The 19,950-nt window shown below is 52.6% G+C and overlaps 1 protein-coding gene across 1 annotated transcript in view; it reads left to right on the plus strand.

Annotated features, from left to right (window-relative positions):
• Nucleotides 1-19,950, plus strand: part of TAF6 (TATA-box binding protein associated factor 6) — a 29,827-nt gene that overhangs the window by 1,323 nt on the left and 8,554 nt on the right. Inside the window, 7 exon segments of the mRNA XM_058043080.1 lie at nucleotides 2,751-2,904; nucleotides 4,795-4,851; nucleotides 10,685-10,807; nucleotides 11,853-11,992; nucleotides 14,907-14,984; nucleotides 16,962-17,063; nucleotides 19,272-19,454. Of these exon segments, the coding sequence (XP_057899063.1) occupies nucleotides 2,751-2,904; nucleotides 4,795-4,851; nucleotides 10,685-10,807; nucleotides 11,853-11,992; nucleotides 14,907-14,984; nucleotides 16,962-17,063; nucleotides 19,272-19,454 (837 nt within the window).

Below are 19,950 nucleotides of genomic sequence, written 5' to 3' on the forward strand. Positions count from 1 at the left end.
CCCAAATTGAGGAAATCCCCCTAAAATCAAGGGAAAACCTTCCAAAACTGAAAGAAATTCCCACAAAATTTAAGGAAAACACCCATTTCCACCCTTTCCCAGCTGCTGTACAGCTTCAATGCTCAGGAGTTCATCCTGAGGGGAAAACCTCCCAAAACTGATGGAAATATCCCCAAAACTGAGGGAAATTCCCACAAAATTGAGGGAAAATCGCCTTAAAATTCAGGAAAATTCCCAAAAATTGAGAGAAATCTCCCCAAAATCCAGAAAACCCCCAGTTTTTTTTTTTTCCCATTTGCCAGGCTCTGTATGGGTTTCACGTGCAGGAGTTCATCCTGAGGGAAAACCTCCCAAAATTGAGGGAAATATCTCCAAAACTGAAGGAAATATCCCCAAAACTGAGGGAAATTCCCACAAACTGAGGGGAAACACCACAAATCTGAGGGAAATTCCGACAAAACTGAGAGTAAAACCCCCCTAAAATCCGGGAAAATCCCAATTTTTTCCTGTTTTGCAGCCGCTGTACGGGTTCCACGCGCAGGAGTTCATCCTGAGGGAAAACCTCTAAAACGTGAGGGGAAAGAGCCCAAAACTGAGGGGAAACACCCCAAATCTGAGGGGAAACACCCCAAATCTGAGGGAAAACACCCCAAATCTGAGGGAAACCCCCCCCTAAACTCCCCCAAAATCCAGGAAAATCCTCATTTTTCCCCATTTTTTCCCATTTTTTCCCCGTTTTTCAGCCGCTGTACGGGTTCCACGCGCAGGAGTTCATCCTGAGGGAAAACCTCTAAAACGTGAGGGGAAAGAGCCCAAAACTGAGGGGAAACACCCCAAATCTGAGGGAAATTCCCACAAAACTGAGGGAAAATCCCCCCTAAACTCCCCCAAAATCCAGGAAAATCCTCATTTTTCCCCATTTTTTCCCATTTTTTCCCCGTTTTTCAGCCGCTGTACGGGTTCCACGTGCAGGAGTTCATCCTGAGGGAAAACCTCTAAAACGTGAGGGGAAAGAGCCCAAAACTGAGGGGAAACACCCCAAATCTGAGGGGAAACACCCCAAATCTGAGGGAAAACATCCCAAATCTGAGGGAAACCCCCCCCTAAACTCCCCCAAAATCCAGGAAAATCCTCATTTTTCCCCATTTTTTCCCATTTTTTCCCCGTTTTTCAGCCGCTGTACGGGTTCCACGCGCAGGAGTTCATCCTGAGGGAAAACCTCTAAAACGTGAGGGGAAAGAGCCCAAATCTGAGGGGAAACAACCCAAATCTGAGGGAAATTCCCACAAAACTGAGGGAAAATCCCCCCTAAAATCCCATAAAATCCGGGAAAATCCCCAATTTTTCCCCATTTTTTCCCATTTTTTCCCGTTTTCAGCTGCTGTACGGGTTCCACGTGCAGGAGTTCATCCTGAGGGAAAACCTCTAAAACGTGAGGGGAAAGAGCCCAAAACTGAGGGGAAACACCCCAAATCTGAGGGGAAACACCCCAAATCTGAGGGAAATTCCCACAAAACTGAGGGAAAACCCCCCCTAAAATCCCATAAAATCCAGGAAAATCCCCATTTTTCCCCATTTTTTCCTGTTTTCAGCCGCTGTACGGGTTCCACGCGCAGGAGTTCATCCTGAGGGAAAACCTCTAAAACGTGAGGGGAAAGAGCCCAAATCTGAGGGAAATTCCCACAAAACTGAGGGAAAATCCCCCCTAAAATCCCATAAAATCCAGGAAAATCCCCATTTTTCCCCATTTTTTCCCATTTTTCCCCATTTTTCCCCGTTTTTCAGCCGCTGTACGGGTTCCACGCGCAGGAGTTCATCCTGAGGGAAAACCTCTAAAACGTGAGGGGAAAGAGCCCAAATCTGAGGGGAAACACCCCAAATCTGAGGGAAATTTCCACAAAACTGAGGGAAAATCCCCCCTAAAATCCCATAAAATCCAGGAAAATCCCCATTTTTCCCCATTTTTTCCCCATTTTTCCCCATTTTTCCGCGTTTTTCAGCCGCTGTACGGGTTCCACGCACAGGAGTTCATCCTGAGGGAAAACATCTAAAACCTGAGGGGAAAGAGCCCAAATCTGAGGGAAATTCCCACAAAACTGAGGGAAAATCCCCCCTAAAATCCCATAAAATCCAGGAAAATCCCCATTTTTCCCCATTTTTTCCCATTTTTCCGCGTTTTTCAGCCGCTGTACGGGTTCCACGCGCAGGAGTTCATCCTGCGGGAAAACGTCTAAAACGTGAGGGGAAACACCCCAAATCTGAGGGAAATTCCCACAAATCTGAGGGAAAACCCCCCCTAAACTCCCATAAAATCCAGGAAAATCCTCATTTTTCCCCATTTTTCCCCATTTTTCCCCGTTTTCAGCCGCTGTACGGGTTCCACGTGCAGGAGTTCATCCTGAGGGAAAACCTCTAAAACGTGAGGGGAAAGAGCCCAAAACTGAGAGGAAACACCCCAAATCTGAGGGAAATTTCCACAAAACTGAGGGAAAATCCCCCCTAAAATCCCATAAAATCCAGGAAAATCCCCATTTTTCCCCATTTTTTCCCATTTTTCCCCATTTTTCCGCGTTTTTCAGCACCTGTACGGGTTCCACGCACAGGAGTTCATCCTGAGGGAAAACATCTAAAACCTGAGGGGAAAGAGCCCAAATCTGAGGGAAATTCCCACAAATCTGAGGGAAACCCCCCCTAAAATTCCCCAAAATCCAGGAAAATCCCCATTTTCCCCCATTTTTTCCTGTTTTCAGCCGCTGTACGGGTTCCACGCGCAGGAGTTCATCCCGTTCCGCTTTGCCAGCGGCGGCGGGCGCGAGCTCTATTTCTACGAGGAGAAGGAGGTGGATCTGAGCGACATCATCAACACCCCCCTGCCCAGGGTGCCCCTCGACGTCTGCCTCAAGGGTGGGGTTTTGGGGGGATTTCGGGGAAATTAAGGGGGTTTGGGGGATTTGGGGAATATAAAGGGGGGTTTGGGGGGGATAGAAGGGGGATTTTGGGGGATAGAAAGGGGATTTGGGGGGGATTTTGGGTAAGATAAAGGGGATTTTGGGGAATATAAAGGGGGTTTGGGGGGGTTTTTGGGGGATAGAAAGGGGATTTGGGGGGGATTTTGGGGGATATAAAGGGGGTTTGAGGGGATTTTGATGAGTATAAGGGGGATTTGGAGGGGGCTTTGGGGGGAATTTTGGGGACTATAAAGGGGATTTTGGGGATATAAAGGAGGTTTGGGGGGGATTTTGGGGGATAGAAAGGGGATTTGGGGGGGATTTTGGGGAATATAAAGGGGATTTTGGGGGATATAAAGGGGGTTTGGGGGATTTGGGGGGATTTTGGGGGATAGAAAGGGGATTTGGGGGGGATTTTGGGAGATAGGGGATTTGGGGGAATATAAAGGGGGTTTGAGGGGGTTTGGGGAAATTAGGGGGGTTTGGGGGGATTTGGGGGGAAATTAAGGGGGTTTGGGGGGATTTTGGGGGATATAAAAGGTATTTGGGGGGGTTTGGGGGATTTGGGGAATATGAAGGGGGGTTTTGGGGGGATAGAAAGGGGATTTTGGGGGATAGAAAGGGGGTTTGAGGGGGTTTGGGAGGGATTTTGGGGAGTATAAAGAGGATTTTGGGGAAATTTGGGGGGTTTGGGAGGGATTTGGGGGAATTGGGGGGGATTTTGGGGAATATAAAGGGGATTTGGGGGGGATTTTGGAGGATTTGAGGGAAATTAGGGGGGTTTGGGAGGGATTTTGGTGGATATAAAAGGGAATTTGAGGGAAATTAAGGAGGTTTGGGGGATTTGGGGAGTATAAAGGTTTGGGGGACTATAAAGGGGATTTGGGGGGCTTTTGGGGAATCTAAAGGGGGTTTGGGGGGGTTTCAGGAGATTTGAGTGAATTTGGGGGGGATTTTGGGGGTAATTAGGGGGGTGTGGGAGGGATTTTAGGGAATATAAAGGGGGTTTGGGGGGAGTTTAGAGGGGATTTGAGGGAAATTAGAGGGGTTTGGGGGCATTTTGGGGAATATAAAGGGGGTTTGGGGGGGATTTTGGGGAAATTAGAGGGGTTTGGGAGGGGTTTTGGGGATAAAAAGGGGATTTGAGGAGTTCTGGGGGCATTTTGGGGATTATAAAGGGGATTTGGGGGAATATAAAGGGGATTTGGGGGATATAAAGGGGGTTTGGGGAGGGTTTCAGGGGATTTGAGGGAAATTAGGGGGGTTTGGGAGGGATTTGGGGAATAAAAATGGGATTTGAGGGGGACTTTGGGGAATATAAAGGGGGTTTGGGGGGTTTTCCGGGGATTTGAGGAGAATTAGGGAGGTTTGGGTGGATTTTGGGGAATACAAATGGGATTTGAGGGGAGTTCTGAGGGATTTGGGGATTTTAGAGGGGACTTCTGGGGGGATTTGAGGAGTTCTGGGGGGATTTTGGGGTTTTTAGGGGATTTTGGGGGATTGGAGGGAATTTTGAGAGGAGTTCTGGGGGGATTTTGGCTAATTTTGGGGGTTTTGGGGAGTTTGGAGGGAGTTCTGGGGAGATTTGGGGTGGTGAAAGGGGAATTTTGGGGGTTTTGGGGTGGTTTAAGGGGAATTTTGGGGGAATTTGGGGTGGTTTAAGAGGGGTTTGGGGGGTTTTGGGGTGATTTAAGGGGAATTTTGGGGATTTTTGGGGGGATGGCCACGGGGGTTTTTCAAGTCTACAGCAGAATTTGGGGTGGGGGGTGGATTTGGGCATTCTGGGGATGATTTTGGGCTGATCCCAGCCTGATTTCCCCATTTTTGGGGTGTCCCCCCCCCTCAGCCCACTGGCTCAGCATTGAGGGGGTGCAGCCGGCGATCCCCGAAAACCCCCCGCCAGGTGAGAGAGGCAAAAAGCCCAAAACCACCCCAAAAACCACCCCAAAACCACCTCAAAATCCTCCAAATCCCCTTTAAACCATCCTAAAAATCCCAAATCCCCTTTTAAACCTCCCCAAATCCCCCTAAAACCACCCCAAAATCCTCCAAATCCCCCCTAAACCACCCCAAAAACCACAAATCCCCTTTAAACCATCCCAAATCCCCCTTAAACCACCCCAAACCACCACAAAAACCTTAAATTCCCCTTAATCCACCCCAAAATCACCCCAAAATCCTCCAAATCCCCTTTAAACCACCCCAAAAACCCCAAATCCCCTTTAAAGCCCCCCAAAATCCTCCAAATCCCCCCTAAACCACCCCAAAAACCACAAATCCCCTTTCAACCATCCCAAATCCCCCTTAAACCACCCCAAAACCACCCCAAAATCCTCCAAATCCCCTTTAAACCATCCTAAAAATCGCAAATCCCCCTTAAACCTCCCCAAATCCTCCTAAAAACCACCCCAAAATCCTCCAAATCCCCCCTAAACCCCCCCAAAATCCTCCAAATCCCCTTTAAACCATCCCAAATCCCCCTTAAACCACCCCAAACCACCACAAAAACCTTAAATTCCCCTTAATCCACCCCAAAATCACCCCAAAATCCTCCAAATTTCCTTTAAACCACCCCAGAAACCCCAAATCCCCTTTAAACCACCCCCAAAACCCCAAATCCGCCTTAAACCTCCCCAAATCCCCCTTAAACCACCCCAAAATCCCTCAAATCCCCTTTAAACCACCCCAAAATCCCTCAAATCCCCTTTAAACCCCCCCAAAATCCCCCAAATCCCCTTTAAACCACCCCAAAATCCTCCAAATCCCCTTTAAACCACCCCAAAATCCCCCAAATCCCCCTTAAACCCCCCCAAAATCCCCCAAATCCCCTTTAAACCCCCCCAAAATCCCTCAAATCCCCTTTAAACCACCCCAAAATCCTTCAAGTCCCCTTTAAACCCCCCCAAAATCCCCCAAATCCCCTTTAAACCCCCCCAAAATCCCTCAAATCCCCTTTAAACCCCCCCAAAATCCCTCAAATCCCCTTTAAACCCCCCCAAAATCCTCCAAATCCCCTTTAAACCACCCCAAAATCCCTCAAATCCCCCCTAAACCCCCCCAAAATCCCTCAAATCCCCTTTAAACCACCCCAAAATCCCTCAAATCCCCTTTAAACCCCCCCAAAATCCCTCAAATCCCCCCTAAACCACCCCAAAATCCTCCAAATCCCCTTTAAACCCCCCCAAAATCCCCCAAATCCCCTTTAAACCACCCCAAAATCCCCCAAATCCCCTTTAAACCCCCCCAAAATCCCCCAAATCCCCTTTAAACCCCCCCCAAAATCCCCCAAATCCCCTTTAAACCACCCCAAAATCCCCCAAATCCCCTTTAAACCCCCCCAAAATCCCCCAAATCCCCTTTAAACCCCCCCAAAATCCCTCAAATCCCCTTTAAACCACCCCAAAATCCCCCAAATCCCCCCTAAACCACCCCAAAATCCCTCAAATCCCCCCCCAAATCCACTTTACACCCTCCAAAATCCCCCTTAAACCACCCCAACCCCCCCCCAAAATCCCCAAAATTCACCCCAAAACCCCCCAACCCCCCCCAAATCTGGGGCTTTTCCCCTCCCTCCCCATTTTGGGGTCCCCTGGGATGTTTGGGGTGCCCCAGGGATATTTTGGGGTCCACCCTGACCCCATTTTGTGCCTCCCTGAGCCCATTTTGGGGTGCCCCTGACCCCATTTTGGGTTCCCATTGATATTTTGGGGTGCCCCTAACCCCATTTTGTGGCCCCCAGACCCCATTTTGTGCCCCAGGGATATTTTGGGGTCCCCAGGGAGGTTTTGGGGTCCCCCAGGATGATTTTGGGGTGCCCCTGACGCCATTTTGGGGCCCCCTGACGCCATTTTGTGGCCCCCTGATGCCATTTTCTGCCCCCCAGACCCCATTTTGGGGTGCCCCTGACCCCATTTTTTGCCCCCAGACCCCATTTTGTGCCCCCCAGACCCAATTTTGGGGTCCCCATGATGATTTTGGGGTCCCCTCACCCCATTTTTGCCCCCCCAGCCCCCAAAGAGCAGCACAAGACCAAGACCACGTTTGTGCCCTCAGGGATATTTGGGGTGCCCTGACCCCATTTTCTGCCCCCCAGCCCCCATTTTTTGCCCCCAGACCCCATTTTTTTTGCCCCCAGACCCCATTTTTTTTGCCCCCCGACCCAATTTTGGGGTCCCCAGGATGATTTTGGGGTCCCCAGGATGATTTTGGGGTCCCCTCACCCCCATTTTCCCCCCCAGCCCCAAGGAGCAGCACAAGGCCGAGGCCACGGAGCCCCTGAGGGACATTTGGGGTGCCCTGACCCCATTTTGGGGTGCCCCTGACCCCATTTTGTGGCCCCCAGACCCCATTTTGTGCCCCAGGGATATTTTGGGGTCCCCAGGGAGGTTTTGGGGTCCCCCAGGATGATTTTGGGGTGCCCCTGACGCCATTTTGGGGCCCCCTGACGCCATTTTGGGGCCCCCTGACGCCATTTTGTGGCCCCTGACGCCATTTTCTGCCCCCCAGACCCCATTTTGGGGTGCCCCTGACCCCATTTTTTGCCCCCAGACCTCATTTTGTGCCCCCCAGACCCAATTTTGGGGTCCCCAGGATGATTTTGGGGTCCCCAGGATGATTTTGGGGTCCCCTCACCCCCATTTTCCCCCCCCAGCCCCCAAGGAGCAGCACAAGGCCGAGGCCACGGAGCCCCTGAGGGACATTTGGGGTGCCCTGACCCCATTTTGGGGTGCCCCTGACCCCATTTTCTGCCCCCAGACCCATTTTTTTTGCCCCCAGACCCAATTTTGGGGTCCCCAGGATGATTTTGGGGTCCCCTCACCCCATTTTGGGGTCCCCTCACCCCATTTTTGCCCCCCCAGCCCTCAAGGAGCAGCACAAGGCCGAGGCCACGGAGCCCCTGAGGGACATTTGGGGTGCCCTGACCCCATTTTGGGGTGCCCCTGATCCCATTTTCTGCCCCCCAGACCCATTTTCTGCCCCCCAGCCCCCATTTTCTGCCCCCCAGACCAAATTTTGGGGTCCCCAGGATGATTTTGAGGTCCCCAGGATGATTTTGGGGTCCCCCTCACCCCCATTTTCCCCCCGAGGCCCCAAAGAGCAGCACAAGGCCGAGGCCACGGAGCCCCTCAGGGACATTTTGGGGTGCCCTGATCCCATTTTCTGCCCCCAGCCCCCATTTTTGTGCCCCCCCGGCCCAATTTTGAGGTCCCCAGGATGATTTTGGGGTCCCCTCACCCCATTTTGGGGTCCCCTCACCCCCATTTTCCCCCCCAGCCCCCAAGGAGCAGCACAAGGCCGAGGCCAAGGAGCCCCTGAGGGACATTTTGGGGTGCCCCTGATCCCATTTTGGGGTGCCCCTGACCCCATTTTCTGCCCCCCAGACCCCATTTTTTTTGCCCCCAGACCCCATTTTGTGCCCCCCCGACCCAATTTTGGGGTCCCCAGGATGATTTTGGGGTCCTCTCACCCCATTTTGGGGTCCCCTCACCCCATTTTGGGGTCCCCTCACCCCATTTTCCCCCCCAGCCCTCAAGGAGCAGCACAAGGCCGAGGCCACGGAGCCCCTGAGGGACATTTTGGGGTGCCCTGACCCCATTTTGGGGTGCCCCTGACCCCATTTTCTGCCCCCCAGACCCCACTTTTTTTGCCCCCAGACCCCATTTTGTGCCCCCCCGACCCAATTTTGGGGTCCCCATGATGATTTTGGGGTCCCCTCACCCCATTTTTGCCCCCCCAGCCCCCAAGGAGCAGCACAAGGCCAAGACCACGTTTGTGCCCTCAGGGATATTTGGGGTGCCCTGACGCCATTTTCTGCCCCCCAGACCCCATTTTTGTGCCCCCCAGACCCCATTTTTGTGCCCCCCCGACCCAATTTTGGGGTCCCCAGGATGATTTTGGGGTCCCCTCACCCCATTTTGGGGTCCCCTCACCCCCATTTTCCCTCCCAGCCCTCAAGGAGCAGCACAAGGCCGAGGCCAAGGAGCCCCTGACCCCATTTTGGGGTGCCCTGATCCCATTTTCTGCCCCCCAGACCCCATTTTTTTTGCCCCCAGACCCCATTTTGTGCCCCCCCGACCCAATTTTGGGGTCCCCAGGATGATTTTGGGGTCCCCTCACCCCATTTTGGGGTCCCCTCACCCCATTTTGGGGTCCCCTCACCCCCATTTTCCCTCCCAGCCCCCAAGGAGCAGCACAAGGCCGAGGCCACGGAGCCCCTGAGGGACATTTTGGGGTGCCCTGACCCCATTTTGGGGTGCCCCTGACCCCATTTTGGGGTGCCCCTGACCCCATTTTTTGCCCCCTGACCCCATTTTTTGCCCCCAGACCCCATTTTTTTGCCCCCAGACCCAATTTTGGGGTCCCCAGGATGATTTTGGGGTCCCCTCACCCCATTTTGGGGTCCCCTCACCCCATTTTTCCCCCCCAGCCCCCAAGGAGCAGCAGAAGGCCGAGGCCACGTTTGTGCCCTCAGGGATATTTGGGGTGCCCTGATCCCATTTTCTGCCCCCCAGACCCCATTTTTTTTGCCCCCCGACCCAATTTTGGGGTCCCCAGGATGATTTTGGGGTCCCCTCACCCCATTTTGGGGTCCCCTCACCCCCTTTTTCCCCCCCAGCCCCAAGGAGCAGCACAAGGCCGAGGCCAAGGAGCCCCTGAGGGACATTTTGGGGTGCCCTGACCCCATTTTGGGGTGCCCTGATCCCATTTTCTGCCCCCCAGACCCCATTTTTTTGCCCCCAGACCCCATTTTATGCCCTTAGGATGATTTTGGGGTGCCCCTGACCCCATTTTGGGGTCCCCTCACCCCCATTTTTGCCCCCCAGCCCCCAAGGAGCAGCACAAGGCCGAGGCCAAGGAGCCCCTGAGGGACATTTTGGGGTGCCCTGACCCCATTTTGGTCCCCTCACCCCATTTTTTGCCCCCACACCCCATTTTTTTTGCCCCCAGACCCCATTTTTGTGCCCCCCCGACCCAATTTTGGGGTCCCCAGGATGATTTTGGGGTCCCCTCACCCCATTTTGGGGTCCCCTCTCCCCATTTTGGGGTCCCCTGACCCCATTTTCCCTCCCAGCCCCCAAGGAGCAGCACAAGGCCGAGGCCACGGAGCCCCTCAGGGACATTTTGGGGTGCCCTGACCCCATTTTCTGCCCCCAGACCCCATTTTTTTTGCCCCCAGACCCAATTTTGGGGTCCCCAGGATGATTTTGGGGTCCCCAGGATGATTTTGAGGTCCCCAGGATGATTTTGGGGTCCCCTCACCCCATTTTGGGGTCCCCTCACCCCCATTTTCCCTCCCAGCCCCCAAGGAGCAGCACAAGGCCGAGGCCACGGAGCCCCTCAGGGACATTTTGGGGTGCCCTGATCCCATTTTCTGCCCCCCAGACCCCATTTTTTTTTGCCCCCAGACCCAATTTTGTGCCCCCCAGACCCAATTTTGGGGTCCCCAGGATGATTTTGAGGTCCCCAGGATGATTTTGGGGTCCCCAGGATGATTTTGGGGTCCCCTCACCCCATTTTGGGGTCGCCTCACCCCATTTTCCCCCCCAGCCCCCAAGGAGCAGCACAAGGCCGAGGCCACGGAGCCCCTGAGGGACATTTTGGGGTGCCCCTGATCCCATTTTCTGCCCCCAGCCCCCATTTTTTTTGCCCCCAGACCCAATTTTGGGGTCCCCAGGATGATTTTGGGGTCCCCAGGATGATTTTGGGGTCCCCTCACCCCCATTTTTCCCCCCCAGCCCCCAAGGAGCAGCAGAAGGCCGAGGCCACGGAGCCCCTGAAATCGGCCAAGCCCGGCCAGGAGGACGAGGGGGGGACCCCAAAACCCAAAGGGCCCGGGGGGGCCGGGGGCGACCCCAAAGGTGCGGATTTGGGGGTTCAGGGAGGATTTGGGGGTTCAGGGGGGGATATGGGGGTTCAGGGGGGGAATTTTGGGGGGTTTGGGGGGGTTTAAAGGGGATTTTGGGGGGTCTTGGAGGGGGATTTGGGGGGTTAAAGGGGATTTTGGGGGGTTTGGGGGGTCAATTGGGGGTTCAGGGAGGATTTGGGGGTTCAGGGGGGGAATTTTGGGGGGTTTGGGGGGTTCAAAGGGAATTTGGGGGGACTTTTTGGGGGGGATTTTGGGGGGTTTAAAGGGATTTTTGGGGGATTTTTGGGGTGTTCAGGGCAGTTTCAAGGGGATTTGGGGGGTTAATGGGGATTTTGGGGGGTTAATTGGGGGTTCAGGGAGGATTTGGGGGTTCAGGGAGGATTTGGGGGTTCAGGGGGGGAATTTTGGGGGGATTTAAAGGGGATTTGGGGGGACTTTTTGGGGGGAATTTTGGAGGGTTTGTGGGGTTCCCATTGGGATTTTGGGGTTTTTTGGGGGGGTTCTTTGGGGTCACTGTGATTTTGGGGTGTCGCTGAGGTTTGGGGGTGCCCCAGGGAAGGAGAAGAAGCCCCCCTTGTTTTGGGGTTCCCATTGGGATTTTGGGGTTCCTTATAAGATTTTTGGGGTTTTTATGGGATTTGGGGTTTTTTGGGGGTCCATCGGGCTCAGGGGGGGTCAGTGTGATTTTGGGGTGTCGCTGAGGTTTGGGGGTGCCCCAGGGAAGGAGAAGAAGCCGCCCTTGTTTTGGGGTTGCCATTGGGATTTTTGGGGTTCCCATTGGGATTTTGGGGTTTTTGAGGGGGTCCATCGGGCTCAGGGGGGGTCACTGTGATTTTGGGGTGTCGCTGAGGTTTCGGGGTGCCCCCCAAAGGGAAGGAGAAGAAGCCCCCCTTGTTTTGGGGTTCCCATTGGGATTTGGGGTTCCTTATAGGATTTTGGGGTTCCCATTGGGATTTTGGGGTTTTTGGGGGGGTCCATCGGGCTCAGGGGGGGTCAGTGTGATTTTGGGGTGTCGCTGAGGTTTGGGGGTGCCCCAGGGAAGGAGAAGAAGCCGCTGCTGGAGGGGCCCCCCCTGCGGCTGAAGGCGCGCAGCGTGCACGAGCTGTCGGTGGAGCAGCAGCTCTACTACAAGGAGATCACCGAGGCCTGCGTGGGCTCCTGCGAGGCCAAACGGGCCGTGAGTCACCCCAAAATCACCCCAAAGACACCCCAAAAACACCCCAAAGACACCCCAAAAGTACCATAAAAATTGCAAAAAATTCCTCCAAAAATCCCCCCAAAAATCCCATAAAAATGGCAAAAATTCCCCCAAAAATCCCATGAAAATCCCATCAAAATGGCACAAAAATGGCACAAACAAATCCCATAAAAATCCCCCAAAAAATCCCATCAAAATTGCAAAAAATTCCTCAAAAAATCCCCTAAAAACCCCCCAAAAATCCCATAAAAATCCCATAAAAATGGCACAAAAAATCCCATAAAAATGGCACAAAAATCAGCTCTACCACAAGGAGATCACCGAGGCCTGCGTGGGCTCCTGCGAGGCCAAACGGGCCGTGAGTCACCCCAAAATCACCCCAAAAACACCCCAAAAACATCCCAAAAATACCATAAAAATTGCAAAAAATTCCTCAAAAAATCCCCCAAAAAATCCCATAAAAATGGCAAAAATTCCCCCAAAAATCCCATGAAAATCCCATAAAAATGGCACAAAAATGGCACAAAAAAATCCCATAAAAATCCCCCAAAAAATCCCATCAAAATTGCAAAAAATTCCTCAAAAAATCCCCCAAAAAATCCCATTAAAATCCCATTAAAATCCCATTAAAATTCCCTTAAAATGGCACAAAAACCCCCACAAAACCCCAGAAAATCCCATAAAAATCGCAAAAAATTCCTCAAAAAATCCCCCCAAAAATCCCATAAAAATCCCGTTTAAATGGCACAAAACCCCCCCAAAAAAAACCCCCAAAAATCCCATAAAAATTGCAAAAAATTCCTCAAAAAATCCCCTAAAAACCCCCCAAAAATCCCATCAAAATCCCATCAAAATGGCACAAAAATCAGCTCTACCACAAGGAGATCACCGAGGCCTGCGTGGGCTCCTGCGAGGCCAAACGGGCCGTGAGTCACCCCAAAATCACCCCAAAAACACCCCAAAGACACCCCAAAAATACCATAAAAATCGCAAAAAATTCCTCCAAAAATCCCCCCAAAAATCCCATAAAAATGGCAAAAAATTCCCCCAAAAATCCCATGAAAATCCCATAAAAATGGCACAAAAATGGCACAAAAAAATCCCATAAAAATCCCCCAAAAAATCCCATCAAAATTGCAAAAAATTCCTCAAAAAATCCCCAAAAATCCCATTAAAATCCTATTAAAATCCCATTAAAATTCCCTTAAAATGGCACAAAAACCCCCACAAAACCCCAGAAAATCCCATAAAAATCGCAAAAAATTCCTCAAAAAATCCCCCCAAAAATCCCATAAAAATCCCGTTTAAATGGCACAAAAACCCCCCAAAAAAACCCCCAAAAATCCCATAAAAATCCCATAAAAATTGCAAAAAATTCCTCAAAAAATCCCCCAAAAACCCCCCAAAAATCCCATAAAAATCCCATAAAAATGGCACAAAAAATCCCATAAAAACCCCATAAAAATGGCACAAAAATCAGCTCTACTACAAGGAGATCACCGAGGCCTGCGTGGGCTCCTGCGAGGCCAAACGGGCCGTGAGTCACCCCAAAATCGCCCCAAAGACACCCCAAAAACACCCCAAAAACACCATAAAAATGGCACAAAAAATCCCATAAAAATGGCAAAAATTCCCCAAAAAATCCCATTAAAATCCCATAAAAATTGCAAAAAATTCCTCAAATAATCCCCCCAAAAATCCCCCAGAAATCCCAAAAAAGCCCCATAAAATTCCCATAAAAATCCCATGAAAATGGCACAAAAAATCCCATAAAAACTCCCAAAACCACCCCATAAAAATCCCATAAAATTCCCCCAAAATCGGCTCCTACAAGGAGATCAAACGGGCCGTGAGTCACCCCAGAAACACCCCAAAAAATCCCATAAAAATCCTCAAAAAATCCCATAAAAATGGCACAAAAAATCCCATTAAAATCCCCAAAAAATCCCATTAAAATGGCACAAAATGTCCCAAAAATCCCATAAGAATCTCATAAAATGCCCCCAAAAAATCCCATAAAAATGGCACAAAATGCCTCAAAAAATCCCATAAAAATCTCATAAAATTCCCTCAGAAATCCCATAAATTGGCACAAAACCCCCCCAAAAAATCCCATAAAATTCCCCAAAAAATCCCATAAAAACCCCATAAAATTCCCCCCAAAAATCCCATAAAAATGACACAAAAAATCCCATAAAAACCCCATAAAAATGGCACAAAAATCAGCTGTACCACAAGGAGATCACCGAGGCCTGCGTGGGCTCCTGCGAGGCCAAACGGGCCGTGAGTCACCCCAAAATCACCCCAAAGACACCCCATAAAAATCCCCCAAAACATCCCAAAAAATCCCAAAAAAACCCCATAAAAATGGCACAAAATCCCCCCAAAAAACCCCGAAAATTCCCATCAAAATTTCCCATAAAAATGGCACAAAATCCCCCAAAAATCCCATAAAAATCCCATAACGTTTCCCATAAAACCCCATAAAATGGCGCAAAAACTCCCATAAAATTCCCATTAAAAACCCCATAAAAATGGCACAAAACCCCCCCAAAAAACCCCATAAAATTCCCCAAAAAAATCCCATAAAAATCCCATAAAAATTGCACGAAATGGCCCCAAAGCCACCCCCAGATGTCCCCAAATGTCCCAAAACTGTCCCCAAATGTCCCCAATGTCCCCAATGTCCCCAATGTCCCCCAATGTCCCCAATGTCCCCAATGTCCCCCAATCCCCCCAATGTCCCCAATGTCCCCAATCCCCCCACTGTCCCCAATGTCCCCAATGTCCCCAATGTCCCCAAGGTGTCCCCAATGTCCCCAATCCCCCCAATGTCCCCAATGTCCCCAATGTCCCCAATGTCCCCAGTGTCCCCACTGTCCCCCCGTTGCAGGAGGCCCTCCAGAGCATCGCCACCGACCCCGGGCTGTACCAGATGCTGCCGCGCTTCAGCACCTTCATCTCCGAGGGGGTGAGCGCCCCAAAATCCCTGAAATGCACCCCAAAATCCACCCCAAAATCCCTGAAATGTACCCCAAAATCCACCCCAAAATCCCCTGAAATTCGCCCCAAAATCCACCCCAAGATCCCTCAAATTCACCCCAAAATCCACCCCAAAATCCTGGGGATTCACCCCAAAATTCACCCCAAAATCCGCCCCAAAATCCCTGAAATGCACCCCAAAATCGACCCCAAAATCCCCTGAAATTTACCCCACAATCCACCCCAAAATTCACCCCAAAATCCTGGGGATTCACCCCAAAATTCACCCCAAAATCCACCCCAAAATCACCCCAAAATCCCTGACATTCACCCCAAAACCTGCCCTGAAGTCCCAAGAACGGCCCCAAACTCCCAGGAGCGTCCCCAATGTCCCCAAGGTGTCCCCAAGGTGTCCCCAAGGTGTCCCCAATGTCCCCAAGGTGTCCCCAAGGTGTCCCCAATGTCCCCAAGGTGTCCCCAATGTCCCCAAGGTGTCCCCAAGGTGTCCCCACTGTCCCCAATCCCATTTTTTCCCAATTTCCCCCAATGTCCCCCAAATATCCCAAATCCCATAAATGTCCCCAATCCCAAAAATGTCCCCAAATGTCCCCAATGTCCCCAATCCTTGCTGATGTCCCCAGTCCCCCCAATGTCCCCAAATGTCCCCAAATGTCCCCAAATGTCCCCAATCCTATTTCCCCAAATTTCCCCCATTTTTCCCCAATCCCCCCAATCCCCATTAATGTCCCCAATGTGTCCCCAATGTCCCCAAAGTCCCCCCACTGTCCCCATTGTCCCCACTGTCCCCACTGTCCCCAATGTCCCCATAATGTCCCCAATGTCCCCACTGTCCCCAATGTCCCCAATCCCCATCAATGTCCCCAACCCCCCACTGTCCCCAGTGTCCCCACTGTCCCCAATCCCCATCAATGTCCCCAATGTCCCCAATGTCCCCAATATCCCCATGGTGTCCCCACAATGTACCCAATGTCCCACTGTCCCTACAATGTCCCCAAGGTGTCCCCACAGTGTCCCCAATGTCCCCATGGTGTCCCCAATGTCCCCAATGTCCCCAATTCCCCAATGTCCCCAATGTCCCCAGTGTCCCCAATGTCCCCATGGTGTCCCCAGTGTCCCCAAATCCCCCCAATGTCCCCACTGTCCCCACTGTCCCCACTGTCCCCACACTGTCCCCACAATGTCCCCACTGTCCCCACAATGTCCCCACAATGTCCCCAGTGTCCCCAATGTCCCCACTGTCCCCAATATCCCCAGTGTCCCCAATGTCCCCATGGTGTCCCCACACTGTCCCCACTGTCCCCAATCCCCCCAATGTCCCCACAATGTCCCCATGGTGTCCCCAATGTCCCCACAGTGTCCCCACTGTGCCCAATGTCCCCAATCCCCATCAATATCCCCAATCCCCCCACTGTCCCCAATGTCCCCACTGTGCCCAATCCCCCCAATGTCCCCAATGTCCCCCCAATGTCCCCCCAATGTCCCCAATATCCCCAGTGTCCCCACTGTCCCCAATGTCCCCAATGTCCCCATGGTGTCCCCACAGTGTCCCCTCAGTGTCCCCACAGTGTCCCCTCAGTGTCCCCACGGTGTCCCCATGGTGTCCCCACGGTGTCCCCTCAGTGTCCCCACTGTCCCCAATGTCCCCATGGTGTCCCCAATGTCCCCTCAGTGTCCCCTCAGTGTCCCCTCAGTGTCCCCACGGTGTCCCCACTGTCCCCAATCCCCCCAATGTCCCCAGTGTCCCCAATGTCCCCTCAGTGTCCCCTCAGTGTCCCCAATGTCCCCTCAGTGTCCCCAGTGTCCCCTCAGTGTCCCCACGGTGTCCCCGCTGTCCCCAATCCCCCCAATCCCCCCAGTGTCCCCACGGTGTCCCCACAGTGTCCCCACTGTCCCCAATCCCCTCAGTGTCCCCTCAGTGTCCCCACACTGTCCCCGCTGTCCCCAGGTGCGGGTGAACGTGGTGCAGAACAATCTGGCGCTGCTCATCTACCTGATGAGGATGGTGAAGGCCCTGATGGACAACCCCACCCTGTACCTGGAGAAATACGTGAGTGACGTCACCTGTGTGTCACCTGTGTCACCTGAGTGTCACCCGTGTGTCACCTGTGTGTCACCTGGGTCACCTCCTGTCCTGTTTGTCACCTGTGTCCCCTCCTGTCCTCACCTGTCCTGATGGACAACCCCACCCTGTACCTGGAGAAATACGTGAGTGACGTCACCTGTGTCACCTGTGTGTCACCTGTGTCACCTGAGTGTCACCTGTGTCACCTGAGTGTCACCTGAGTGTCACCTGAGTGTCACCTGAGTCACCTGTGTCACCTGAGTGTCACCTGAGTGTCACCTGTGTGTCACCTGTGTCACCTGAGTGTCACCTGTGTCACCTGAGTGTCACCTGAGTGTCACCTGAGTGTCACCTGTGTCACCTGGGTCACCCGTGTCACCTGGGTCACCTGAGTGTCACCTGAGTGTCACCTGTGTCACCTGTGTCACCTGTGTCACCTGAGTGTCACCTGTGTGACCTGTGTGTCACCTGAGTGTCACCTGAGTGTCACCTGTGTCCCCTCCTGTCCTCACCTGTCCTGATGGACAACCCCACCCTGTACCTGGAGAAATACGTGAGTGACGTCACCCGTGTCACCTGAGTGTCACCTGAGTGTCACCTGTGTGTCACCTGTGTCACCTGGGTGTCACCTGGGTCACCTGAGTGTCACCTGGGTCACCTGGGTCACCTGAGTGTCACCTGTGTCACCTGTGTCACCTGTGTGTCACCTGTGTCACCTGGGTCACCTGTGTCACCTGAGTGTCACCTGAGTGTCACCTGTGTCACCTGAGTGTCACCTGAGTGTGACCTGTGTGTCACCTGAGTGTCACCTGTGTGTCACCTGTGTGTCACCCGTGTCACCTGTGTGTCACCTGTGTCACCTGTGTCACCTGAGTGTCACCTGTCACCTGTGTCACCTGTGTGTCACCCGTGTCACCTGAGTGTCACCTGAGTGCCACCTGTGTCACCTGTGTGTCACCCGTGTCACCTGAGTGTCACCTGTGTGTCACCTGTGTGTCACCTGTGTGTCACCTGTGTGTCACCTGAGTCACCTGGGTCACCTCACCTGTGTCACCTCCTGTCCCCATGTGCCCTTAACAAGTTCCAGAGTGTCCCCAGATGTCCCCAAGTGCCCCAAGCCTGTCCCCAGGTGTCCCAAATCTGTCCCCAACCTGTCCCCAGGTGTCCCCAGGTGTCCCAAATTTGTCCCCAGGTGTCCCAAACCTGATGTAAATGTTTCCAGACCTGTCCCAACCTGTCCCCAACAATGTCCCCACGTGTCCCCAAGTGCTCCAAACCTGTCCCCAGGTGTCCCAAGTGTCCCAAACCTGTCCCCAAGTGTCCCCAACCTGTCCCAAATGTCTCCTCAGGTGTCCCCAAGTGTCCCAAGGTGTCCCCAAGCATCCCAAACCTGATCTAAATGTTTCCAAATGTGTCCCCAAGTGTCCCCAAGTGCTCCAAACCTGTCCCCAGGTGTCCCCAAGTGTCCCAAACCTGATCTAGATGTTTCCAGACCTGTCCCCAAGTGTCCCAAATCTGTCTCCAAGTGTCCCTAGCCTGTCCCAAACCTGTCCCCAAGTGCCCCAAACGTGTCCCAAACCTGTCCCCACATGTCCCCAAGTGTCCCAAACCTGTCCTCAGGTGTCCCAAACCTGTCCCCAAGTGTCCCAAATGTGTCCCAAACCTGTCCCCAGGTGTCCCCAAGCGTCCCAAACCTGATCTAGATGTTTCCAAATGTGTCCCCAGGTGTCCCCAAGTGTCCCAAACCTGTCCCCAGGTGTCCCCAAACTGTCCCAAACCTGATCTAGATGTTTCCAGACCTGTCCCCAGGTGTCCCAAACCTGTCCCCAGGTGTCCCCGATGTGTCCCCAAGTGTCCCAAATGTGTCCTCAACCTGTCTCCAAGTGTCCCAAACCTGTCCCCAAGTGTCCCAAACCTGTCTCCGAGTGCCCCCAAAGTGTCCCCAACCTGTCCCCAAGTGTCCCCAAGTGCCCCCAAAGTGTCCCCAGCCTGTCCCCAAGTGTCCCCAAGTGCCCCAGACCTGTCCCCAAGTGTCCCAAACCTGTCCCCAGGTGTCCCAAATGTGTCCCAAACCTGTCCCCAGGTGTCCCAAACCTGTCCCCAAACCTGTCCCCAGGTGTCCCAAATGTGTCCCAAACCTGTCCCCAATGTCCCCAACAATGTCCCCAATGGTGTCCCCGTTGGTGTCCCCAGCTGCACGAGCTGATCCCGGCGGTGATGACGTGCATCGTCAGCCGCCAGCTGTGCCTGCGCCCAGATGTTGACAACCACTGGGCGCTGCGGGACTTCGCCGCGCGGCTGGTGGCCCAGGTGTGCAAGAACTTCAGCACCACCACCAACAACATCCAGTCCCGCATCACCAAGACCTTCACCAAGGTGGGAATTTGGGGGAAAAAACGGGGATTTTGGGTAAAAAATGGGATTTGTGGGGTTAAAAATGGGATTTGTGGGGTTAAAATTGGGTTTATGGGGTTAAAAATGTGGATTTGGGGTGTGCAAGAACTTCAGCACCAGCACCAACAACAGCCAGTCCCGCATCACCAAGACCTTCACCAAGGTGGGAATTTGGGGGAAAAAACGGGGATTTTGGGTAAAAAATGGGATTTGTGGGGTTAAAATTGGGATTTATGGGGTTAAAATTGGGGTTTATGGGGTTAAAGATGGGATTTATGGGGTTAAAAATGGGGATTTGTGGGGTTAAAGATGGGATTTGTGGGGTTAAAAATGGGATTTATGGGGTTAAAACTGGGATTTGTGGGGTTAAAGATGGGGTTTATGGGGTCAGAAATGTGGATTTGGGGTGTGCAAGAACTTCAGCACCAGCACCAACAACATCCAGTCCCGCATCACCAAGACCTTCACCAAGGTGGGA

The sequence above is a fragment of the Melospiza georgiana genome, chromosome 34 (assembly GCF_028018845.1).
Source record: "Melospiza georgiana isolate bMelGeo1 chromosome 34, bMelGeo1.pri, whole genome shotgun sequence".
Taxonomy (NCBI): domain Eukaryota; kingdom Metazoa; phylum Chordata; class Aves; order Passeriformes; family Passerellidae; genus Melospiza; species Melospiza georgiana.